Raw genomic sequence first — 24,492 nt, 5'->3', positions numbered from 1 at the left:
AATAGTTGGCAAGAATAAAAAATGAGATTAAAATAAACCGTTTGATATGCGTTGGGTCCATTTTATTTATTATATTATATGTATGTTACATTATTAAATAGCGTTTGGAAAAACGCCAACATAATACTTTGACACTCCTAGTTGGTCGTTTTTATCTAATTCCAGCCTGAGAATGGTTTCATACATCAAAATTGAAGTCTTTAGTTTTCATAGTTGTATTCAAATATTTTTGGGATTATTAAAGAAAACTTAAATAAAAAATAGTTTCTGAATCACAAGAACAAACATTATTTGCCGTCTCTAACATAGTTAGGCGTATATTTTTAAACTATATGATAGTGTGGCTCACAGAGCATGTAAAATAGTATAACCAACTTACAGGTAAATGCGAAAGAATTGACGTACGGTCAGCTTCTTGTTGCATATTGGGCATTTGTGCGTAGCTCGGATGGCTGCTTCTATGCATTCGCGGCAGAAGACGTGTCCACATTTGGTTGAAACTGGTTCGCGCTTGGATACACTTTCAATGCAGACGGGGCACTTGTATAAGTCCTCTTTTTGGGACACATCCATGTCGCGATTAGCGCGTTTTGGTGGCGACACAACGTCGAGATCCACAACCGGGACATTTTCGGTTGACCCCGACAAGCCTCGCCGACGTGGAGGAATGGTGAGGGAGTCGTTGGAGAAAATGGAATTCACTGTGCGCCTTCTTGGCCCTTCGGGGGTGCATAGATCGATGACAGCATCGGGATCACGATTCCGTGCGGATCGAACCGGTGGCGCATGCTCCAAATGGGACAGATCTATCACTTCTACTGGATTCGCTGCAGAAAAAGTAAGAGACGGTATTGTTTATTGATAGCTATGCTATCTGGTTTACACAAAATGTGAAATTAAAAACTTTGTTCTTTGGTAACTATGTGAAACCCAGATGCGCTCATTTTGATCTGCAACTTACTTCTGCGGCGAATTCTACGAGCTACTGTTGGCGTTGAGGTTCTCGTGGCGAAGTCATCAATCTGTGACACAACATCCTCGCAGTAGCGATTCACTGAAATATGAAACAATTAACAGAAGTCTTCGTAATGATTATGGATTAACATACTGCGATCCAAATCTGCTTCCATCTGGATCACATCCTGGGTAAGTGATCTGATCTGAGCGTGAGCATCTTCATTCGAGACCGACAAGTTAGCCATATTCAAGGAGCTATTGCTTTGCGGTGAGTGCAGTTGGTTTGAAGCCTCTCCGTCTGAAGAAGATTCGCTGGTATTGGACGCTGAAGATGAGCCTGATTCCACAGATAATTCACGGTCCACTGGCGATGGGCGTTCCAGGGACGAATCAACGGATGAATCAGATTCCGCGGATGACTGAGATTCCACGGATGTATTGGGTCCCGAATCTGAATTGGATTCTATGAATGAATGGGAGTCCACAGAAGAGTCGGACGCATTGGAATTTGAGCTCGAACTGGATACGTTGCTGTCCGCTGACTGATCAATCATGGATGAGTTCTACTAAACAAATCAAACATAAATCGGAATTAACTGGTTTAAAGTCCAGGGAATACTTACAAAAGGGAAAATAGTCGAATCTGACATTGTTCGAGCAACAAATAACCAGGTAACTTCTTAAATGAATTCGTAGTAAAGACAAAAGCGGGTGGGACTAGATATACATGGGCTCTAGTGCAGATTGAAATGTGCAAAATTGTTTCCTCCTTTCACGCGGCCATTGGGTTATTTTAAAGATGACACTTTACGGACTTTCGGGAACAAGGATTTAAGATCGACTATCGATATTTGCGGTATTTTACAATGTTGTTCAGAATGACAAATGGAATTCAATTAAGATCAATAAATTATTAATAATAAAAGGAATATACCCTTCAATAAATTTCCGTTTTGGTGAAATTGTTTGATAACATAAAATAATTATAAAAAATGTATTGACATATGTCGACATTACAAGACTATACCATCACTATATAAACGATATTTTTCAGACGATTAAGTGCCATCGATATATACTGTGCCGTGGTAGTGTTGGAAAATTGCGGGAATTAACGTTAAATGCACGTCACCAGAGCAGAATAATAGAATATTTTCAAAACAAAACAAAGTTGGAGTCATGGACAAGGATGCGTTTACTTTGCAGGCCATCCGGCAGGACCTTATCGACAACAATCTGCAGGCTAAAGCAATAATACAGGTAAGTGTCCGCTATCTAAAGATAAACCCTCAATACCGAGCTTCCGTTTTTAGGACATCCTGAACAGCCGCACCTCGATCGCCGAACTGGAGGAGCTGAACGAAGCGGGCCGCTCCAAACTGTCTGCTATCCGCAAAAGCATAGAGCGGCTGGACGACTGGGCGCGGGACACGGCGGACACTGCGCTGGCCAATGAAGTGGACGACCACCGTGATCAGTTTTCCAAAACGCTGCAGGCGTTCCGAAAGGCAAACGTGTCCACGATGCTGGAGATCGAGAAGGCCAATAGAGAGGAGTTAATGGCCATTACCGGAGAGAGTGAGCTGCGCCAACGGACCACGACACGGGCGCGGCACAACCAGGGCAGTCTGGTTTCGCAGGAGAACGACGTGACCGAGAAGATGCTGGCCATATCGCGGCACCTCTCGGAGACCACCCAGAAGAGCGCCGTCACCCTGGAAACGCTCGTGGCCTCGTCGCAGAATGTAGAGGCCACCAGCGACGAACTACAGCACACGGCCGGCAGCATAAACATGTCCGGCAAATTGCTCAAGAAGTACGGACGACGCGAGTGCACCGACAAGATGCTGCTCTTCTTCGCCTTCTCCTTGTTCCTCGCCTGTGTCTTTTACATCGTCCAGAAGCGTCTCTTCTAAGACTCCACAAATGGACAAAACCCGTTCCCAAAATAGCTTAAGGTTGTCGCTTCTGTTGTCTAGGTATAGCTAGATTAAGCTTAGCACATGACCATAGCTTCTAAGCACAGCTCCTATATTTATATTATTTAGTGATTTGCCTAAGTTGTAAACGTGGTTTCGATAGTATAAAATACAGCCTAGTATAGTATGGTAAATGCAATTTAGATTTATTAACAATATATGTGTGTTGTATATGTAGATAAAAAGGTTCAGCAGGTTAGTAAGGGCACTTAGGCACTCCTCCGGGGTTTGTAAAACCGTTGGTGTTGACCAACCTGCAGATGTCCTTGTATGACCGCGTCGATTTTGCAGGCCGTTCTGGCTGTGGCTGGGAATAACCTCTGTTGTAAAAGTCAGGATAGAACTGGGGCCAATAAGGCCTTTGGTAGTTGTAGTCGGGAAAAAGCTGTTTAAGCACAGAGCTACAGCAGACTCTGCTTAACCCCAGAATCCACAGCAGAATGTATATAATGGACTTGCGCATGGCCACTCCGTCAGAGCTTAAGATTCGGAATAAAGACGTACCCGATTTGAATTGTGTACGGCTGGCCCACTTATAATGCTTGTGCGACCTTGCACACAGTGGGAAAGTAATTGGAATCTGTGAATCTATGCGTATTTTTCTGAATAGCTGATAGCGGGCGGATTCGCGTGCCCCAGCTCAATGCTATCGTTATCAACAAAACATTCGGCCTTTAAATTGATGTAGGTAGGAAAGTTTATTCAATTTGTGGATTTTTATGTTTAATAAGAAAAATTCGAATTTGGGAAAAGCATTGAATGCATTTTAAATACAAATTTGATTAATCGCAGTGAAGAATAATAAAATATATTATTTTTTTCATTATATTTCTTGACAATTTAACAAAAATATTCTGTAGTTTCTTCTTTAAAAGTCTTTTAGTTCAATATCAACAAAAAAGTTGACTGTTCGAAAATATTCGAAAACATTTCTTTAATTTGGTATTGATCGAACAGAGTATTAAGTTCTAAGGAATAGCGACCAAGACCTCATTACCTAATTGCAGTCTCAAAAACACGTTTATGTGATGCAAAAGAGAGAACTTGGATAAAAAAAACTTTTTTTTTAACTAACTTCCATCCGCCTAAACAAATTATAATCTATTTGTCATCGATTTTTTGGTATTTAAATTAATTTAGAGCCGCATTAAATACTAACCAAAACGAGTTGGCAGCACTAATCGTGATGTTTTAATTGAAAACACACAAATTACTTTACTGTTTTCAGCTATTGTCGCCACAATTATTATTTAAAGCAATATGAGCACCGCCGTAGAAGTGGCTAACACGGCTCCGGAGAAGTTGGCCAACTACTTTGCGCTACAGTCGGCGTTTGAGGTAAAACATTGTAGATGAATTGCCCCTGATCTGATCTGATAGAAAATAACAATTTTCAGAAAGCCCTTGAATTGGCCATCACCGACGGCAAAGTGGAGCTGTTGGTCAAGGAGTACAATAGATTCCCGGCCAACACCGAGCACGACAAGCGCTTACCCATGGACCATGCGTTCCGGGTGCTCCTGATGAAGCGGCTGGATGAAGATGTGAGTCGCATTGGGGAGCTTGTACGCCTATCCGTGGAAGCCACGCGGGCCGAGATTGTGTCCAACACCATACCCGTGGTGCTGCTGATCGACACCTTCGATGTGGTCACGCTGGACAAGTGCCAGAAGATATTTCAGTTTGTCGAGGAGATGGTGGAGGTGTGGAAAGAAGAGATCTTCTTTGCCTCATGCAAGAACAACATTCTACGCATGTGCAACGACTTGCTGCGTCGACTTTCACGCACCCAGAACACCGTCTTCTGTGGCCGCATCCAGCTCTTCCTCTCGAAGTTCTTTCCCTTTTCGGAGCGGTCTGGCCTCAACATCGTCTCCGAGTTCAACCTGGACAACTTTACGGAATATGGCCTGGACAGCAAGGACCACGACGAAAGCGACAACAAGGAGCTGGAGGACACCGCTGAGGACATCCCCTTAAAGATCGACTACGACCTGTACTGCAAGTTTTGGTCGCTGCAGGACTTTTTCCGAAATCCCAACCAGTGTTACAACAAGCCGCAGTGGAAGATGTTCCAGATGGTAAGTAGTTGTAGTACAATTACAATTGTAGAATATACATATCTCTTGGAAAGAGATCAAAGATGTTGCTTCATGTTCATATATTGCAATTGTCTCCTTCCAGCACGCTGAGAATATACTACAGTCCTTCTCGAGCTTCAAGCTGGAGGACGTGCGCCAAAGTAGCAACGACAATGCGAGCGGTTCTGACCAAGCAATGGATGTGGACGAAGAGGCCGTTGACGCTACAGCGGTGACCTCCGTCATTAAGGCGAACCACTTCTTTGCCAAGTTTCTAACCAATCCCAAGCTTTTGGCTCTGCAGCTCTCCGACGCCAATTTCCGACGTGCCGTTCTGGTGCAGTTTCTTATTCTATTTCAGTACCTGCAAGTCAGTGTAAAGTTTAAAAGGTAAGTATATGAAGAAAGTCGAGGGACTACGAAAAAACTTTAATGATTGTACTTTCAGTGATACTCAAACCTTGACTGCAGACCAGGCAGACTTTATCAAGGAAACAGAGTCCCGTGTTTATAAGTTGCTAGAGGAGACACCACCGTACGGTAAGCGGTTTTCACGGACAGTGAGTCACATGCTGGCCCGCGAAGAGATGTGGAACAACTGGAAGAACGAAGGCTGCAAGGAATTCAAGAAGCCCGAGGAACCAACTCCCAGCGAAGAGGACTCGAAGCCAACTCCCAATAAAAGACCACGACGCCCATTGGGCGATGCACTGCGCGATGCTTCCCGCAGCGGCAAGTTTTATTTGGGAAAGTAAGTACCGAACGCCAATCAAACTAAGCCAGTTCTAAAATATTTCACTTCCAGTGACAACCTAACACGTTTGTGGAACTACTCTCCAGATAACCTGCAGGCCTGCAAAAGCGAACAGCGAAACTTCCTACCGCTGCTAGAGACATATTTAGAAACGCCGCACGAAAAGGTGGATCCCGCTTTTGAGTGGCGAGCACTGCGCTTGCTTGCCCGCCAGACACCGCACTTCTTTACGTCGCTCTCTCAGCCATCGAGCAAGATCTCCGATTATCTGGAGCAAGTACGCAAACGTCTCATCAGGGACAAGGAGCCCAAACCTGCTGCCCTTTTATCGAACAACTCTTCGGAGAACAGTTTTGGTCTGTCGGCCAACAACGTTCATACGGAGGGCGAGCAGGATGCTACGGTCGCCCTTCAGGACGGTGAACCAGAGCAGGATCTTGAAGTAGAGGACAACGAACCTGTGGTGGAAGAGGTGGATGAGGTACCGGCGCACGAGAAACCCCTTATGGTTACCAAAGAGCATATCGAAGAGGTGGCGCCCCTTATAGGCGAGCCATGGATGAAAGTGGGAAAGAAGATTGGTTTCACCAACGACGAACTCCTCTTCTTTCAAATGGAGCATCCTACGGCGAACGTGGCCTGCGTTAAGATGCTGACAAACTGGATATCCGATGACGACGACGCCACCCTGGAAAACTGGGCGTACATGCTAGAGGGATTGGAGATGAATAAGGCCGCCGAAGCGGTGAAGGCCATTATTGAGCGCGAAAAGTCTGGAACCACTGGCGCCTTCTGCCTCCGGTAACAACGTTTAGGTTCTCTCCGATTAGCATCATCGCCATGCCGATCCCACCCTAGTTATTATAGGCTACTTTAGATACGTTACAATCATCAAACTTCTTTATCACAAGTAAAAGTATGGGCGAATATAGATTCCCAATCACCACTCAACGCCTCTTTGGCGGCGGCCCGTTACGGGGCTTGTTGTGCACCATGTTAACGCACTTGGGGATATGACGCTCCGCGGCCTGTTCGTTGAATCGGCGACCACAGTGGGGACACTGGATGTAGTCTGGATTCTCGGAAGGTGGCGGCGGTGGCAGATCGCTCAACTTGCCGCCGCGCGCCAAGTGCGCCTTCACCTGCTTGGCCGCCCTAATCGACTGAATGAAGTCCTCGTGCTTCTTGCGCCAATTGTTCTTCTTCACTCCAGTGGTCAGACCCTTCTGCTGGGCAGCACTACTGTAAGTTGAACGGTTGCGATTGCCCTTCGACTTCATATTGAACGCCGCGGCCTCGGTGCCCTCGATCCGCTGCTTGGAGGCATCGAATATCTTGCGTTTGGTGGTCAGCATGCGCTGGCACACCTCCTCGTGCTTCGCCAGACGATCCGTGTTGAAGTGGCGTCCGCAGTAGCGGCATAAAGCGGTGCCCTCTGGGATTGCAGGCGTTGTGTCCTGGTAGCGAAGGGTAATCTTATTATACGTCCACTGTTGACAACTATTCTGCGATACTCACCATGTTGACCTTTTTAACTGGGGATTTGGGCTCCGCCTTTTTGGAAACAGACATTTAAAATAAATCCCAAATATGTTTAGCTTGAGACAGACACCTCCGTGCCACGTCGATGCTACTCACCCGTCGAACTAATGGCGGCGAATGACGAGCGGCTGGCCGGGCAGCAGCGGTTCCTCCAGCTACTCGTTGGGTCGCTTGAATCTTGGGACTGCGTTGTGGCGCGGGAGAACGTTGGTGGAGCGTGGTCTCCTGGGCCGGCGGTGTCTTGCGGGTGACCACGGGCTTAAGGTTGCGGTTCACAGTACCGCGGGGCGTGGCAAACTTATTGTTATTGCTGTCGCTAGTGATCCTCCTGCCTGGTGCATCCGGTGCATCCCGCATGGTCAGGTCGGCCACGCTCTTGACGAGACGCTGCATCGGAGGCTGCGGGCGAGATTTTGCTGGGGCGGGTGGCGAGGGGAGAGTGCCGATCGGCTTGAGGGGATTGCTGCGATCGATGCCCGCTCCGCGACGACGCTCGTCGAACATCTGGCGCACTTTCCCATTCCCGATCAACCTGGTGGTGGCGGCACTGGGTGCTCCAGTGGCCAGGTTCTCGGCACTCGACTTCGTGCTCATCAGCTCCCGCCTACGCACCTCCTGCTCCTGCTGCGTGCGCTGCTGGAAACGCATCTGGAAGCGGAAGCACATATATTTCAAATCATTTGCTTATAATTATCAACTCAAAACTTAGTAACCTTTTAAAAAAAAGACTTAAATAAATTAGCCATGCGTGAAAACCGGGAACATTTCCGTTTATCAATTTGAAAATGGAATCATTAATTATTTAACTGATTGCTTTGTAATTTCACCTATTTTAATTTTCTTAAAATGTTTTCTGTTGCAAAATAGAATTCAAAATAGCTTTCTTTGTCTTACGGGTGCAGAATTGGTGCTGTTATTGTCACTAGGTGGAAGGTGACTCAACGCCTCCATGAGCCGCCTGGCTGCCCAGTACTCGTTGAGCTTCAGGGGCAGGATGTGATCCTGGCCGAGCTCTGACTCGAAGTCGTACTGGAGCAGCTCTCCGTGCACGCCCACGTCCTCGTCCCCGTCCGTCGCTTGCAACATTCCGGTCCGGAGAGCGCGTGACAACTAAGCGCACGGGACTGGGGCTGGACATTAGCGCGTCCACTTCCCCCGAGTGGAGTCATTAAGTGCACAGGTTTCGGTGTGTTTGCTCGTCTATTGTGGCGATGGGGAGGTGTCACCCCCGCTTTTGGTGCCACCTCCGGGCCCCAGCGAATAAATCCGTGCCCACTTACGTGCCGCCAGTACATAAAGCCCCTAGCCACCCGACCCGCCTGGGCGAATGAAACCCTATCCTGTGCCCGGGAACGGGTCGCGGGCAGGGATATTGGTGTGGGTGTGGACGTGGTTGTGGGCATGCTCCTCCCGCTGTTGTCCCTTCAACTAGTGCGCTTGTCTTCTGCCTCTGGTGTCCTGGTAGTGGCCTTCGAACTCAGCCATGGCCACCTGGCAAGTTGTCCGGGCAAAAAATGCAAGTCCTTTGTGTATATCGGACACTCGAGAAATCCTAGCTGGCTGTCCTTTTGTTTAGCTGCCCGCTTGCCTTTGTTGTTATTGGCTTGCAATAACAACAAAAAATCAATGACTGCAACGTTGCCAGGACACGGCCCACATGGGAATGTACATACTATATATACTATATACGCCCCACAACCACACCTTCCCCAAAGGCTCGGCAATTGTTGAATGCCGCCAAGGAAGCGCCACGACCAGGTGACAAAGGACCTTCGCATTGTCCTTTATCCGCCCGCCCCTTTGAGCGATAAAAATCGCGCGCGACTATTTTCCCAGGTAAATTTTATGATTGATGAATTACCAATGCTGGCTGGATGGACACTCCAAGAAAAATATGGGTTATATCGTACATGCATCTAATTTCTTAAGTTACACATATCTAAAGTGCCTTTAAATTTTTAAAAATAAAGGTTAAAATCAAGGAATTAAATTTAGAGAGGCGCCTATCTCTATAAATATATTATATTACTAATTTCATTAATTTTTAATTAATTAATTAATGTAATGTAATATAGCTATTTGTTGATTTCCATTCAATTTCCCTACGTGCACATGTGCATGTTTTCGTTCTTAATGTCAACCCTTTTTGGAAATTGAGCGCTAATACTCGTGCAGTGACGTAGTCGGACTAACACTAATTACAGCTAATTGCGTGGAAATGGTCCAACCCCCTTTCGCTGTCGACGCCTCTGTTCGCAGTTAAACATATGGCATTCAAGGAGCGCCTAAGTTTGATGCGGGGGCGCCCAAAAGTTCCCATTACCAAATATGAGCAGCGGCGAATACAATTTAATTAGCTGGCATTTCGCTGGGAAAAAACTTCATCGAAAGAAGCCGAAACAGAACTTCACCAAAAGCTGCAGACCATATAGGGTTCTTCACGGAAATTAAAAAAGCTTATACTGATTGCTATATATATATAAATAAATACATATATTTCTGGCACACTGACCAAATAAATTAGAACAGAAATCGACTTCCATGCGATTAGTAAGTGCTTTGATATTAATCATATTTCATATTTATCATTTATGTATATCAAAACTTTTGTATGTTGAAGTTGCGATCGTTACTAGGCTTTTACCTCGTTAAGAGTCGATTTTGTATGTGAAGATAAACGGTTTTTTCCTTGAAGATTTTGATCTTGAGAAGAATGTACTTCTCTTTATCGAAAGAGCTAAATCTAGTACATTTTCAAAATTCGAACTTATGAAAGTAGCTAAACTTAATTACTGACAACTAAATAGGTACGATTATAGACTAAAATATTTCTAATTTATGCGGCTTAATACAGTCCTAATTCCGATTTGGGACTGTAACCGGACTCTCACCTGCATTTGCGCCAGCCTTGAGGTCTTCATATCTCCGGAACCGTGTGACGCCATTGCCAAATGGAGTCTGTTCGATGCGATGGCAGTCGTTTGAATTCGATGCGATTGCTGCGGAGCTCGTGTGTGGGCTTGGGCCAAGGTGATGACGCGACTGAGCTTGGCTCAAAGTGTTTAGCTACCGCAGACCCGGCTCAGACTCGGTCTCAGGCTCAGTCTCAGATTCAGTTCCAGTCTGAGTCTCTCCGGTGAGTCATCAAAGTTGGCACAAAACAATCAAGTCGTCGGCAGCAGCAGCAGCAGCACGCCAGTAAATGTCGCCAGGAGGCGTCAGTGGATGTGGTTGAGCGTGGGTGGCGATCTGGAAGTGGAAGTGGAAGCCGATGAAACCACTGAAACCGTGCCCAGATCAGGCCCAGACTCAGACTGACAATTGTGGGCTGATGGCCGCTCCTAATACGGTGTGATCAATGAACAAACCAATCCAATTGAATTGAGTTTAACTCGCCAAAAACGAACAACTTCGATGAAAGTACACGTTTACAAAACTAAAAACCTAGACCGAAAATACTCGCGAAAGGTAGGAAAATACGTTTGAAATTTGCCAATAGATCTAAACACTATGTGGTGCCGAAATCTGAATAGATTGAACAAAGACAGAGAAAGCAAGGAGCTCCTACTGATTTAGACAAAATCAAAATTACCCAAGCGGATTTCAAAATGTTTTCAAATAAGTCGACAAAACTGGGGCTTTTCAATTATTCAGTCCAACGAATTTCTTAGACATTTGTAAAATGTTTAATATAAAAAATACCGTTCATCTTAAGTAAAAGTATTCTTAACAACACACAAATGTAATGGTTGTAATATACCATATATGATGATATTAAAAATTCGATACCGTACACTTTATATTTTATTTAATCCGAGATCTAAATTTATTGGACCATATTTTTTAAAGCATATGATATTTAAAGGTATCAATTTATTTGAATAATTTAACGCCACACGATGTGGTGAAAACTTATTTGCATGATATGTTGATTCTGCCTTTAGAAAGATTTGTAGTTGGTGTAAAGCATTTTGCTTAAGCCCACAATTATACTGCTAGAAGCTACATCTTTTTTCATCAAATCTAAATAAGTGTAGGGTATACAAAAGTCACCGTACCCCCACTTCCTTGGGCTCCACTCGCTTTTTCTCATACCATTAGTTTATTGTTTTTTCGGCTTTTTGGCACACGTCGCTTCGCGCTGACTAATCCCAACTCTGCGCCGGCTTTGTTTGTGCTTAGAGCTGCGATTTGCATACCCTGGCGGAACGAACTCACCGTCTTGCCAGCTGAATGGAGCTACGTGTGACCCGGACTGGGACAGCTGGGAGTGGCTTCGCTCCGTTGACCTGGTGGAGTGGACAGCGGGCACGCGAGTTTATTGACACACAAAGGAGGCACTTAAACGAGGATTGAACTTTAGAGCCGGAGTGCCGCGAATTGGGTCACCGCAGGATAGGTGGTGGCTCCTCTGTGGGCAACTGGCCAGCTGTTGATGGACTGTAATTACGCATACGCCGCGTGTGCCTCGCGGGTCTGGCTTCGGACTATTTTGTGGGTTTCAAGGAGCCCCGCGCTGGCGACTGTTTGCTTAGAAGTTTGCGCGCTAACTGAGACAAGATTCCGATTCCGAATCCAATTCCGATTCTAAACTCACACACGCCGCACACCACACCGATGAGCGGCCCGAACAAGTGGCGAAGTTGGCGACATCGAGCGTTGCACCGCCAACTGATCTGTTCCGTGGCAGTGGATGTGGATGTGGATGTGGCTGTGGATGATGGCGTGTCGGGTGAGTCAAGTTATCGGGTAGGAGAGCCCCCTGCTGTCCAGAAACCCAGTGCACTGCACATACGTACTCGCATGTGCGTGCCGCGAAGAGAAACATGTATTTATCGCTCGATGGCTGCTTTTTGTTTCTTTCTCTCAGATGTTGTTGCTAAACTTTATTTGCTTTTTGCTTTGTTTTACATTTATCAACGCTGACGCTTCGCAGATGTTTTCCGCCTTTTACTCTTTATCAACCCCTTTTGAAGTCATCGAATCAAAACATGGTTGAGCTGTATTTTCAGCATTCGATTGGCAAACAATAATTAATCATAGTGTGGGGTTTCAGTTGGGAAGCGCACAAGCTCATAATATACTTATTTAAAATTATAATCATACAAATATTCATAATAATAATGCAAATCTGAACATTTTGAGCTTAATAAAATGAGTCACAGGCTTACATTATAACAATTACCCAATCTGCTTAATTTTTGGAAACACACAAGTGTTGAGCAAAACTTATAATGATAATTAAACACAAATACAATCTTTAAGAAGTAAGAAGTAGATCTTATTCCAACCTATTATTACACATTACAATAATTTAAGAACCAAATTTCAACAGTCATAAGTACGCAATTGAGCAAAATTATGGAGTACAGGGTATTTGAGCTTTGCATATCGCTCGTTGGCTGATTCATTTGATGGCTTCTTTGCTGTTCGCTAAGCGTCTATTTGCTCATCGTTTCATAATAATTATTCGTACATTGTTCGCTTGTTTTGGTTGTTGGGCTGCGGTTTTGAAACCATGTGAGAGCGATCTGCGCCGCTCTCTTAACTTGGCCAGCTGAGTTGGCCAGCTGAGCTAGCCACTTGGCCAAGAGAGTGACAGCACTTGCTCCGGGCTCGAGTGGGTGTAACCCAAACCTGAAGAGATCTTGTGCTTCTGGCTGGCTGGCCGATGGCTTCCCGGGTTGGCTGGGTGTTCTGTTTTTTTCGAGCTCGGCGGCGTCTGGCGAGTGAACGTCTACAAAGTATATTTATAGACACATACACATCTATAGAATAACGTGGTTACTTCGCTAGTTTCTGTTCGGGGAAACTCGAGGGATCTCTAGGGGTCGGGGGACTCGGAAGAGTCTTGGCCAGGCTGCGCGCCGGATGCGGATTAAAGGTGCGCGACACTTGGCTGCAGGTTGGAGTTGGTTCGAGAGCCCCTTGGACCGGCTTATGTATATATGTATGTTTGTGGGTACTATGCACACCTATGTATAATGCTTGTATAATTTGTATAATCTCCTGCGTGGGTCGATGAGTGCCGCCCTGCTAAGTCGCCTCGCTTGGTTCCCAAAAACAGCTAATTCCGACGCCGTCGGTTTACAACTTGAATACGGTTAACAATGACACGGCAATTCAATTTCAATTTCAATTCAATTCAACATCAACATCAACGACACTGATAACAAACAACGCGAACTTACTAGCCTAATTGTGAGTTGCAGCTGCGACCGCCGGGGCGTATGCGCAACGTCTGCCGAGTTGGCCGGATGGCGGGAGGCCCGCTTCCGCTTCCGGTTACCCTCGGTTGCTCTTACATGATCTCGTTTGCTTGAGGGTGCCCCTCCTGCGAATCTCGCGGTTCGTCTGACAATGACATGCCACCGATTCCCGATTGGGTTCTACAATTTCATAATTCGGTTACATCAAGTGCGGCTTTGCACGCGATGCCACCTGTACCACCTGGTTTCTACCGATGCTACCTATATCTAGGGTACTATACTCGTATTCACAGTTCAGCCGCCCGCTGAAAATGCGCAGCACAATAAAAACGGGTGTATCTCGCTCGATTCGCGCTCGTATGTGGGTGTCTGTATACTCTATACATATATTTCCTATATATACTATATTTATATACGGTTGTTCAGCTAACATCGGAAATGCAGTTTACGTGTACAATTATGCTACAAAAATTGCGTCTAAAGTATACTTTGGTTTTGCGTTTGCTTAATTTCCGTTTTAAAACATCCATGTTTTGTTACAATACTATAGTAGTTTCGCTTTAGATCTCGGTGTTCCTAATAAAGTTTACAAAAATATGTACTTCTCGGTACAACTGAAGAGCGTGGGGATTGACATTTAATTGAAGCTTGACCTGGCTCTAGTCCTCAATCGAATGTGAATTTCTTTGGTTTTGTGTGTTTAGATTAGTTGAGTTCACGGAGCCCTTAAGGATTCCATGCTGGACGTGCTAAGACTATGCCACACAAGCCATCCTCGGTCCTCTTTGGTTTTACTGCCGACCCAGGGCTTAAACAATTTACATACATTATTTAATCCAGTTTGCCTACATGCGTATGCGTGATTGTCCAAGGTTGATTTACTTTACTTTACGTTTATTTTAGTTTTGTCTTGCATTAGTATTTGGTTTTGGTTTGGTTGTGTTTGGTTTTGGTTACGCGTTTCCAACTTGCTCGCTAACAAATTCCGATTTCGAATTCAATTTGGATTTCGATTTCGATTCGGCTAGGCTTCAGACTAAAACATTGTGGTGAGGATATCCTTAATAACATATGTTCCTAACGCTCCGCACGTCGCCCCTGAATCGCTCGGTATCTATAACTATAAGCCAACATTCAATGCGCTCTAATTTAACGTCTAAACGACAATTGCTTAAGTCTTTTAGTCTACATTTCATTACGTTACGTTACGTGGCGGGTTCTATATGTACGTTTCTAATGCTCCCGATCGCGTCTGCCGACTATAGCTATAGGTATTGTGTATTGTATACATGCAGATACATTACTCGTACATATGTGTGTAGACACTATAAAGGGCTGGTAGCGGTAGGGTGTGATGGGTATGATAGCTAAGGCTGCGGGCTCAGGTTAGGGTATCCGACTGCGGTTTCGATTCGTTTAGCTTGGCTCTGGTTACGGTTGTACATAAATATATCGTGGTGTATAAGTATACTAGCGCGTACAAGGACATGCAACAGATGCGCAGGGACTGGAGTGTCCTGTTACCCGTATTTTACATAATATTTGCGATGCTATACTCTAGCTCTATGCATATTCGCGGCATGCAACATTTTGAAAACCTGCACATTCTTACGGTACGTACACACATACATCTATCATATACTCCTATATCATCATAACATATATGTATGCATGTGTGGCTCTAACGGGCGCCCGACTTCTTATCCTAGATTCTAAATACCCTAACGTACAGTTAGTTACAGTTACAGTTACATTTTCTCAAGGTGTCCGTAGCGGCGTTTCCCTTTCGCACACGACGTGTCGAAAGTTCCTCAAAATCAAATTCAAAATCGAATCGATGGGGGTGATTATTACTGGTGATTGCTGCTGACTCCGCTCCCAAATGTCCGTGATCTCGAATGGGCTCTTAACGCTAATTACTCGTACATACTCGTACATACTTGTACATACTTGTACATACATGTGTTTGCACGTCTTTGGCCTTATGCTCCGTGATTTTTCCTGGGTTTCTAACTTGTCTCTGTGTTTCGCTTGATTTGTTTTATAAACTTTACATCAGTACGGGTGGGTATGTCGATCTGAGTGAGTTAGTTTCGAAAACCAATCTGACAATCGGATGCCTTAGGTGCTAACACTTACACTAGGCTGTGTGTCGGTGTGTGGGTCTTACGACTACAGTTCGTTTTTACCTCGTTAATTACTCGTTATTTACCTGGTTTTCCTGTTTACTGTCATTTCTGTTTAACACGCTATATAAAAATTGCTATGCGCCACTTTAAAACTCCGCGGGGGATGTCTCGCTTATTTTTTTTTGTAGCTTTTGTGTTCGTCTTTTACACAATTGTATTAAATTTGCATCGATTTCTTGACCGACTTATTTTACGCGCGCTGTATCTGTATCTGTATAAATGTTTCAAAAATTCGCACACAAAAATGGGTTTTGGCGGGGAACGCGGGATGTGGGCTTTTTTCCGGATTCGGTTTGCGGTTAATACTATCGATTCCAAAAATTCTAGAAAATCATGGAAAAACAATTTGAAAAGTGTTTCCATTACAAATTGCATCAATATAAATTTCAAAAGTCTCAAAATACACAAAAGTATTTCAATCTCTTGCGGTTGTTTTCTCGTTATTAATTTAGTTGTCGCCTTGTCCGTCTGCATTATTTATTGTAATTTCTTCGCTCGTCGAGTGCGAAAATATGTTGTAGCCTACTTATATGCGCGATGCATTTCAAATGCTTGTGGTTGCAACTGCAACTGCGACTGCGATGGCTGATTGCGGTTGGTTGTGTGGGTGGGTGGCTGAATGAGGTGCTGTGGCCAGTGGGCGGTGGGTGGTAGTTGGCTTATGTGGGTTGGGGGTTAACACGCATATATATTGGTAAATACACGGGCACACGTGTGTCAGCCAGAGCTCGAGGTGAAACTACAGCAGCGGCCATTGTAGCTGTGACATTTGTAAAATATTGAATTTGTTTCTTATAAAATTGAGTTAAATTTCTTAAAAATTTTCTTATTTTCATCAGATTTATTCAGAATTTGTTTAAACTTTTAGGAAACTGATTTGTTTAGCAACAAAAAAATATCCTAAAGCTTGGAATTTCATGTAGCCATGATGGCGAATAAAACAATCCTACATATAATAAGCAGTCACAGCTAGTTTTTTGGCCGCAGCTATAGACACACCTATGTACATATGCATACCAATTAATGTATGTTTCAGCACACTGAGAAAAAAAGGGAATAATCGCAGTTAGTTGTGCAAGTAGTTGCAGCTTAACTGCCTAACGCAATTAGGACAATACACAATGTTAAGGGTACAGCGGTATAGTTAGCCCGACTGGAACAAGGACAACGGAGCGTATACGCAACGCCGACTTCCCCTTACATTTAGCAACACCTAACACTCAGAGGATAACGAAAGCACGGTTAAATATTAAATACTACCCAAGCGACTACCAGTTGCTGAGCTCCTTTCAATCGAAGACAAAATCTGCGACCAAGGACGAATGGGTCCTGCGCGCCGGGTGGGTGGCTGGTTGAATGCGATGTGCTGAAGGGAGTTTAGAATATGAAATCACCGCAGTCCATGGCATAGTCGAAGTCCTCGCCCCCGATGTCATCGACGCCCGAGGAGTGAAAGTCGAAGCCTCCAATGTCCGTGTGGTACACTGCCCCGCTGCAGGAGGTGTCGATCAGGTTGGTGCAGTGGGTGGTGGGCAGGGCGTGCAGGGTGAAGGTGTCCTCGCACTGCGACCAGGTGAGTCCGCCGCTCCAAACCCCGTTGGGCAGCGTGGCCCATCCCCATCCGTGGCCCCAGGGCAGGGCGCAGGCCAGCGAGGCCTTTGAGTCCGGCTTCTTGCTGAGAATGGCCACCGCCGCGTCGCTCTTCACCAGCGGATCCTGGCTCTGCCGGTACACCTTCGTGGAAATCGCCGACGAGCAGCGGTGGTGTTTACTGCCGCTGGCTCCGTGGGACGCCGCCTTCCGCTGCTTCACCTCCGACTGGGTGGCCGCTGCATAACAAAATGGGAAATTTGACTTTAGGTATGATATAAACTAAAGGCTTAGGTCCAGCTTTTTATCACACACAGCTATTAATTGTTAATTGTTACTCAACTATCCAAAAGTATCTTAATAATTATCCAAAAGTATCTTAGTAATGGCAATGAAATGTATATTTATCTTTGTAAGCATGAGTTCATCTTCATCAAAGTTCACTTTAACTTCTATAGTATTATTAATGCTGTCATATCTTTGGTTTGCACAGTTTACTTATTTATATACTAATTCTCAGCTCAATGTGTATCTCAGGTAAACGACACCACCTGTCGTCGAGGGGACTTGAGCGAAACGAGTATCCGGGTGGATTATGGATGTTTAGAAGGATTTACTTACGTCTAATGCGCACCAGCGGACGCCGGAGCACGTTCATCAGGTGCGGCTTGTCCACCACCAGCTCGATTTGAGGCGGCGGCGGCAGGGTCTTGGTAATCGCATCGATCCAGTCGCTCACCTCCTGCTCCGACTTGGCCAGCATCCAGTAGACCTTCGACCGCTTGCGCTGCGATCCGAGGGCAATCAACTGGGACACATTCACGCCCGCCGGCAGCGGCGGACGACGCGGTATCTGGCCGGTCCAGTGTGCGATGGCCAGCATCTCGGGCGCCTCCTTCACCAGGATCTTGCCCGTCGGCGAGGAGCGTCCCGGCTCCGTGAACCAGGCCATGGTCGAGTCGTCGTACAGCACCACCCATTCCTCCGCCCAGCGGTTCCAGAACATTTGCTCTGTAAAGGCAGAAAGGCATGGATACAGATTGGATTCATCATCTTCAATGCTTTATAATACCCACAAAAGGAGTAATTTTACGTATAGTTTAAAAGTATGGATTATTAAAATAATTATTCTAACTTAGAGGGCATCCAAATGCAGCTTAGCTTTCATTCCTGTGTTTTATATTGTTCTCGCATTAATTTGCCCCAAGGACTCAACACAAATTGTTTAGGCCATGATTCTCAATCCGGCCCAGCGAGCATGACAATGACGCATCCATGGCGCTGCCAAATCATGAGTAATTACACTTGAATGTGACCCCGAAATGATTATACCCCATTCCCCCCTCCCCCTGCACGGTAGCACATCCATCTAACTCATCCACGGATGCTGCGTCATCCTGTTGAGCCTGAGCCTGCGAGGACTGCTGCTGTTGTGCTGATTTGACAGATTGTCGTCTCTTCCAAGGGTCTCTGGTCGCCTCTGGGCGGACCAATCCCACCGTGCTGACAGCCAGAGAAAAGGCCTGAATCGTCCTTTCAAGGTCCTGCAATTGCCGGACAACTACTCTCGCCGCAGGTGAATTCCTCCTCGAACGGGGTAATTATAAAATTCACCAGGAATTTAAGTTATTTTAAATATTTAATGAAAGCATTATTCAGCAATACAACAGGTGTAATGGATCTATTCACATATCTGAAGTATCTAATTGTTTGATCAAAATATGTGTCGATCGTTTCATTATGTTTACTTAGTTTTAGTTGTACTAAAGTCATGAGATACTCACTTTTGTAGCGCAGTAGATAGCCTCCCTTGATTTGTTTTCCACCAGTTCCTGCGAAAAGAGAAGCAGAAAGGAATTTATGGAGTGAGTGCCAAGTGGGGAAAGTCAAGTGCGCCAGCGAATCCCATCTAGTCCGCATCCGCTGCCCATAGCCCAATTTTGTGTACCCAGAGGCCAGTCACACGATACCACTAATTGAACAGGAATCGAGGTCTGCAGCTGGAGCCCATTTCCCATTCAAGGACTCCCTCCCTTTTCGTCGCCATTCGACATCCGACAGCCGACTGTTGAGGACCAAGCGCCCACGCATCGCAGCAGGAGCAGGAGAACATTTCAAGAGTGGGCGAGTCCAGGTGCGAATGGCTGCGCCGGATAACGAATGGCGAAAAACGAAACACGGAATTTCATTTAGCAATTCCCCCGGAACTGCATCGCCAGCAACTCAATCAGCCAGCCAGCCGCCGCTCCTGCTGCAGTTCCTCCGCCTGCTGGCTGGCCAGGTCTCTCATTTCAAATTCATTACCGCTGGCATCCCATTTATTTGGTCAAGTATCGAGTCGCAACTGGGGGTCAGAAGGCGGAGAAGTGGGAGGATTTGGGGTAGTGGCAAACACAACGCTTGCGGTGAACTGAATTAATTATTTCAATAAAGATGGCCAAGGCAACCGATCCGAAGCCATTTCACACCTTTGCCACCAGCGACGAGTTCAACATAAAGTGTGGAATTTTATTTAAATTTCAGTTAGAATAGTAGGATTGATCCTTGGGCTAGCTGTGTTCCTTAATTTGCTCATATTGCTCAACTGTGCAACAGTTAGATAGAATATCTTTATATCTTTTGCCCTTAAACTCAATATATTTAAAAAAAGGGTTCTTTCAAAAAAGTACGAAGTCCCATACCAGTAATCCCAGTGCCAGTTATATTTAACCAGCAACTTATATTAGGTAGGTTTATGTTTACCCTTAAGGGATTGCAATATTAAGAAACTCGTTGGAGAAATCAGCGGAAATATGAAATATATATTTCTTAACTTCATTACGCATACTGATTTTCATGATTTCATAAGTGCAATAAATCTTAAATTCCCAGAATTTTCCCATCTTAGGTTCCCAGAAAGCATCCTTGTTCCCAGAATCTGACAGGCGATTAAATGTGCCTCGGGTGATATTCTTGTAGTTTCGAAATTGAAGGACCTCTCTGGCATTTTTTCCGCACTCGACCACTCGAAAAGTTGCCTTTGCAGCAAACTGATTACGACCAGAGTGGCCTGGTGACAATTTGCTCCGCCTGGGAATGGGATGCGATGGGTCTGCCCAGCCCGCACAGCATTTGAAAAACGCTCGAGGCTCGGCGTGCTAAAAAACGCCGCTTGCCCTCAAAATGGTCTGCATCTGCCCTTCTTTCCCTGCGAGCTCTGCCATTTTCATACACACTGAGAAATATATATTGCCTAGTGTATATAATGTTATTAAATAATTGTCTTGGTCTTTGAAAAAAGAGAGAGAGTGGGGTAGTTGAGTTGCTCAGCTATCGGATACCTGTTGTTCGGCTGAAGGAGGTCCTGGAAAAAATCTGGATTTTGCAATTTGCTGTCTAGGAGGGGGATTCCTTCCACCTTTTTAAATATTTTTCAATGCATTAAATTAATATTTACTCTACGAATTATGATCATCTTAGTTAAAAACATATATAGTTGACAATCCTTTGACTTTCTTCAGTTACTGGGTCGCAACAAAATGTTGCATTTGAAAAACGCTCGAGGCTCGGCGTGCTAAAAAACGCCGCTTGCCCTCAAAATGGTCTGCATCTGCCCTTCTTTCCCTGCGAGCTCTGCCATTTTCATACACACTGAGAAATATATATTGCCTAGTGTATATAATGTTATTAAATAATTGTCTTGGTCTTTGAAAAAAGAGAGAGAGTGGGGTAGTTGAGTTGCTCAGCTATCGGATACCTGTTGTTCGGCTGAAGGAGGTCCTGGAAAAAATCTGGATTTTGCAATTTGCTGTCTAGGAGGGGGATTCCTTCCACCTTTTTAAATATTTTTCAATGCATTAAATTAATATTTACTCTACGAATTATGATCATCTTAGTTAAAAACATATATAGTTGACAATCCTTTGACTTTCTTCAGTTACTGGGTCGCAACAAAATGTTGCAAGTGTAGCAGAAACAAGCGAATTGCAGACGACTACGATAGACGCAGTCCAAGTGTCGACGGAGATGATGAAAGGATGAGCTGGGAACTGGGGCTGCCAGAGCAAGGGACTGGGGCATGTATGTTGCATTGGTTGGGGTTGCTGGGGTGAGAACGAGCTCGCCGAAGGACACTGCCTTGCTTGTGTAAGAAGGCAGGGCAGCGGACATCATGTGTGCCACTTCAGTGTACGCACACAACCGCACGTAGCCATGCCCACGCGCACACACAGCCGCACTTGCATGTGGGCATTCTGCATGCTCGCATCCTTGCATCCGCACACACTCATCCACATCCACATCTACATCCACATCCACATGACAAATCAGCTAGAATTGCAAGTGGCTGCCACAGACAACGAAACCTGGCCCACTCCACACTCGGATTCCCGTTCGCAGTGGGCCAGGACGAGTCTGAAGGCGAAGACAGCGACAAACGTGTACAGACATAATTGCTGGCCTGGCTAGATACTCGTATCAGAGTGCATAAAGGGCTGGGATATATACATATCAAAGTAGCACGCACACTCGCAAAAATATTCCATAGATCGTAGCTTTACTACTTTGGAACATAAGTGACAAATCTTGCTCGGATTTCTTAATGGAAAAAGGATATATGACAAGATTTGAGAGAATTTATATAACTAGTACATCTCGAAATTAAAGCTGAATAAACCTTTCAGTTGTGTTTTCCACATAGAGAGTCCTGCGAGTGCAAGCGCATGTTTTATGCATGCGACGAACTGCATCAACCAGGGCATCCTCACATCCTGGCCTCGACTCGTTTCCAGCGGGCTCCAAGTCGCGTTTAGTGCGATATGGGCTCTGTTGTCTCTACTTAATGATTTAATGCAGAACACACACACACTCACACACACGCACGCTGGGTAATGGGCGTGGCACTGTCAACAATTGCAGCATAATGAAACCGCATACTGGATTCCGCTTGATAAGTTAAACGCAGGAGTGGGTCAGGATGTGGCCTGAAAGGACGCAGGACGCAGGATGCAGGGACCGGGGCATTGGGGCAGTGGGGGTGTGCAAGAGAAAGTATCAGACAGACGCGCAGCTGCGCCTGTGTGCGAGTTCATTGAGAAAAATAAGCAGCTGGGAGGGGCCGAAAAGGGCGGCGAGGGGCGGGGCTCTTGGGGTGGGGCAGCAAAAACGAGTTCAAGGGTTTTCCGCTAAATGAGGGCACGCCGACTACTGCCTTTCGGGGCGCATTTTCGGTCTGAGTCTCCGTCTCCGTCTCAGTCTCAGTCTCAGTTCGGTTTCACTTTCTCCCCGACTTTCCCACGCCTCCTGCTCTCCCCACTTACCCATCGCTTGGGGCTGCTGCAGCTGCATCTGCATCTGCTGCGATTGCTGCATGAACGAGCTGTCCGGATCCGCACTCCGCGATTTCACCTTGGTGCACATGGAGAACATCTTGGCTGCGATGGGCTCGTCCTTCCTTCCCTAGTTCCTTGCTTCCTTCGTTTGGTTTGCTCCGCTTCTCCTCGATAATTGGCTCTTGGCAGCTTTGTTGTTCTGGCGGTTGTCGTGCAGTGTTGGTAGTTTAATTGATTTTGTTGCCGTGCGGCTCGATTGGCAGATTCCCAGGCTCCAGGTTGGTTCCTCGAGTTCGCTTTCCAAGTGAAAGTGATGTCAGCGCCAGGCCCGCGTTATCAGGCACTCGCACACACACGCACACACACTCTCACGCACAGCGGCACACCAATAACCCAGCACAGCGACACACCGACGCACCTACACACAGACACACACGCACAGCGAAGGGAAAGTGCTTTCCCTTTTTTCTGCGTTAGATTTTCCCGACTCTCGTGATCCGTTTTTTTTTTTGTTTTTTTGCTAGGACTCTAGCAACGCCTGTTTGCCGAAAAGTTGTTGATGTGATGGCTGGAAATTAATGGATTTGCATTGCTGACACTGACGTCGCTAATTAGATTTCCGATTTTCCGATTTTCGTTGCCTACTTTCGAGGAATGTGCTCCCCGCATCCGCGTCCGCCAAGTGGACCACGAACGTGGACGCGTAATGAATAGCGATGCTCTGCCGTCTGTCGGCCAGTTAATCAGTTAATCAGTTGCAGCTGGGTCAGTTGTCAGTGCAGCAGGGCATTGCGGTGGCAGTTGTTGCAGTGGATGCAGCGGATCAAAGGGCAGGGCACCCGTTCTCTTGTGGCCACAGCTATTCTATCTGCTGCTGATGGTGCTGTAGGTTGCGGTGGTTCAACTGCTGTCCGCTGCAGACCTCTGCTGGGTTAGACGGCCGAAACTCGACTGGCGAGCTTGGAATTTGAGCATCGAGAATCCGAGCCACAAACGAACTCCGTATGCCGTTCGTTTCGGTTCCTATCGGTTCGGTTCGGTTCGTTTTGGTTCGGTTCGGCTAGGACTAGGACAACACTGGAGCGCCAGACGCAGGCGGTGATGCTGCTCGCGATGCGGCTGCTGCTGGTGGTGTCCTTCAACGTCCTACGGCAACAACACCAGCGAACCCGCCAACAGATGACAGGCAGCGCGGCTCCTTTCACTCATCTTCCCAACTTTCTCCCGAGCTTTTTTCATTCCTTTTTGCTCGCTCTCTCGCTCTCTTTCTATCTATCTCACACTTTTTTTGGTGGTGCGTCCGTGTTAGTAGGTTACCCAGGAACACCCATTACCCACCCCCTGTCTTAGCCGTCCCTGTTTATTTGGCAACCCACTGCGACTCCGGATGGGGCGGCAGCATCTGTTCCGCCCTGCGATAATCGGTAATAATGCGCTCCGCCACTATTCAAATGGGCGGCGAGTAAATAAACAGTACTTAGTACAGTTTGAACACTTGCTGAGCTCCAAAAATTTTACAGCACGCAGCTGCCGCCGCGAGAAAGAAGGTATTCCGGCGGGAGTGGAGCTGTCGGGCGGCGGGCCATTCCCCACCCAATCCCTTGGGCTATGTTGGTAGTGCCAGCGTTGGCGGGAAAGCTCCGAGCTGCTTCCCATGCAAGTCAGTGTGTGACCCAAATTGAAATATATTCAGCCTGCACGACGGCGATTTAATTATCTTAATTTGATTTTAAGTAGCGCCCAACGGGGATACAAAGTGTCTCGTACCCCACGGCGTATGAGCGATGTATGGGATTTGGCGATGGGAACATGCTGGTGCAACTGTTTTTCCATTTAGTTGTGTTTGGTCCCAAATTAAGTAGTAGACTCTCTCTTAGAAAAT

The 24,492-nt window shown here is 46.0% G+C and overlaps 6 protein-coding genes across 9 annotated transcripts; 2 read left to right on the top strand and 4 right to left on the bottom strand.

Moving 5' to 3' along the window:
• Positions 1–40: 40 nt before the first annotated feature.
• LOC117144993 (E3 ubiquitin-protein ligase complex slx8-rfp subunit rfp2) lies at positions 41–1,764 on the bottom strand. 2 transcript variants are annotated; one of them, XM_033310467.1, is made up of 4 exons: positions 1,581–1,764; positions 1,109–1,523; positions 962–1,054; positions 41–827 (listed from the first exon to the last, which is right to left on the bottom strand). In XM_033310467.1, exons 2-4 carry the CDS (start codon positions 1,509–1,511, stop codon positions 376–378), a joined length of 948 nt encoding a protein of 315 aa, XP_033166358.1. In that variant the 5' UTR covers positions 1,512–1,523; positions 1,581–1,764; the 3' UTR covers positions 41–375. The 2 variants fall into 2 exon arrangements, with proteins under 2 accessions (XP_033166358.1, XP_033166357.1); XM_033310466.1 differs by having other exon boundaries at positions 1,109–1,520.
• A 281-nt stretch (positions 1,765–2,045) lies between these two features.
• LOC117145255 (vesicle transport protein SEC20) lies at positions 2,046–3,070 on the top strand. The gene is made up of 2 exons (XM_033310838.1): positions 2,046–2,217; positions 2,271–3,070. The coding sequence occupies exons 1-2, from the start codon at positions 2,137–2,139 to the stop codon at positions 2,871–2,873; spliced, it is 684 nt and encodes a 227-aa protein (XP_033166729.1). The 5' UTR covers positions 2,046–2,136; the 3' UTR covers positions 2,874–3,070.
• LOC117145256 lies at positions 3,062–3,552 on the bottom strand. Its single transcript, XM_033310839.1, has one exon. It carries the CDS (start codon positions 3,397–3,399, stop codon positions 3,133–3,135), a length of 267 nt encoding a protein of 88 aa, XP_033166730.1. The 5' UTR covers positions 3,400–3,552; the 3' UTR covers positions 3,062–3,132.
• Positions 3,553–4,102: 550 nt separating this feature from the next.
• Positions 4,103–6,717, top strand: LOC117143022 (THO complex subunit 1). Its single transcript, XM_033307402.1, has 5 exons — positions 4,103–4,274; positions 4,334–5,017; positions 5,121–5,407; positions 5,466–5,768; positions 5,823–6,717. Exons 1-5 carry the CDS (start codon positions 4,197–4,199, stop codon positions 6,574–6,576), a joined length of 2,106 nt encoding a protein of 701 aa, XP_033163293.1. The 5' UTR covers positions 4,103–4,196; the 3' UTR covers positions 6,577–6,717.
• Positions 6,650–11,916, bottom strand: LOC117143023 (serine/arginine repetitive matrix protein 1). Of its 3 annotated transcripts, none has more exons than XM_033307405.1 (5): positions 11,532–11,916; positions 10,205–10,562; positions 7,410–7,961; positions 7,290–7,325; positions 6,650–7,228 (listed from the first exon to the last, which is right to left on the bottom strand). In XM_033307405.1, the coding sequence occupies exons 2-5, from the start codon at positions 10,256–10,258 to the stop codon at positions 6,719–6,721; spliced, it is 1,152 nt and encodes a 383-aa protein (XP_033163296.1). In that variant the 5' UTR covers positions 10,259–10,562; positions 11,532–11,916; the 3' UTR covers positions 6,650–6,718. The 3 variants fall into 3 exon arrangements, with proteins under 3 accessions (XP_033163296.1, XP_033163295.1, XP_033163294.1); XM_033307404.1 differs by lacking the exon at positions 11,532–11,916 and adding an exon at positions 10,633–10,853; XM_033307403.1 differs by lacking the exons at positions 10,205–10,562; positions 11,532–11,916 and adding an exon at positions 8,208–8,405.
• Positions 11,917–13,950: 2,034 nt separating this feature from the next.
• Positions 13,951–23,694, bottom strand: LOC117143024. Its single transcript, XM_033307406.1, has 4 exons — positions 22,599–23,694; positions 19,086–19,133; positions 17,923–18,312; positions 13,951–17,540 (listed from the first exon to the last, which is right to left on the bottom strand). Exons 1-4 carry the CDS (start codon positions 22,705–22,707, stop codon positions 17,089–17,091), a joined length of 999 nt encoding a protein of 332 aa, XP_033163297.1. The 5' UTR covers positions 22,708–23,694; the 3' UTR covers positions 13,951–17,088.
• Positions 23,695–24,492: the final 798 nt, after the last annotated feature.

The sequence above is a fragment of the Drosophila mauritiana genome, chromosome 3R, assembly GCF_004382145.1.
Source record: "Drosophila mauritiana strain mau12 chromosome 3R, ASM438214v1, whole genome shotgun sequence".
NCBI lineage: Eukaryota > Metazoa > Arthropoda > Insecta > Diptera > Drosophilidae > Drosophila > Drosophila mauritiana.
The sequence above is the reverse complement of the archived record's forward strand: the minus strand, read 5'-3'. Positions and strand labels throughout refer to the sequence as shown.

Bases quoted from the DNA above. Each gene is read 5' to 3' on its own strand.
- LOC117144993 (XM_033310466.1), bottom strand. From the start codon at position 1,607: ATGTCAGATTCGACTATTTTCCCTTTT. The intron at 1,521-1,580 runs GTAAGTATTCCC...TTTGTTTAGTAG, and splicing joins ATTCGACTATTTTCCCTTTT to AACTCATCCATGATTGATCA. The intron at 828-961 runs GTAAGTTGCAGA...CTTTTTCTGCAG, and splicing joins TCGTAGAATTCGCCGCAGAA to CGAATCCAGTAGAAGTGATA.
- LOC117145255 (XM_033310838.1), top strand. From the start codon at position 2,137: ATGGACAAGGATGCGTTTACTTTGCAGGCCATCCGGCAGGACCTTATC. The intron at 2,218-2,270 runs GTAAGTGTCCGC...TTCCGTTTTTAG, and splicing joins AGGCTAAAGCAATAATACAG to GACATCCTGAACAGCCGCAC.
- LOC117145256 (XM_033310839.1), bottom strand. From the start codon at position 3,399: ATGCGCAAGTCCATTATATACATTCTGCTGTGGATTCTGGGGTTAAGC.
- LOC117143022 (XM_033307402.1), top strand. From the start codon at position 4,197: ATGAGCACCGCCGTAGAAGTGGCTAACACGGCTCCGGAGAAGTTGGCC. The intron at 4,275-4,333 runs GTAAAACATTGT...AACAATTTTCAG, and splicing joins CGCTACAGTCGGCGTTTGAG to AAAGCCCTTGAATTGGCCAT. The intron at 5,018-5,120 runs GTAAGTAGTTGT...GTCTCCTTCCAG, and splicing joins AGTGGAAGATGTTCCAGATG to CACGCTGAGAATATACTACA.
- LOC117143023 (XM_033307403.1), bottom strand. From the start codon at position 8,399: ATGTTGCAAGCGACGGACGGGGACGAGGACGTGGGCGTGCACGGAGAG. The intron at 7,962-8,207 runs GTAAGACAAAGA...TTCCGCTTCCAG, and splicing joins ACAGCACCAATTCTGCACCC to ATGCGTTTCCAGCAGCGCAC. The intron at 7,326-7,409 runs GTGAGTAGCATC...GTTTCCAAAAAG, and splicing joins CGCCGCCATTAGTTCGACGG to GCGGAGCCCAAATCCCCAGT.
- LOC117143024 (XM_033307406.1), bottom strand. From the start codon at position 22,707: ATGTTCTCCATGTGCACCAAGGTGAAATCGCGGAGTGCGGATCCGGAC. The intron at 19,134-22,598 runs GTAAGTGGGGAG...CTCTTTTCGCAG, and splicing joins GCAGCAGCCCCAAGCGATGG to GAACTGGTGGAAAACAAATC. The intron at 18,313-19,085 runs GTGAGTATCTCA...CTGCCTTTACAG, and splicing joins CTATCTACTGCGCTACAAAA to AGCAAATGTTCTGGAACCGC.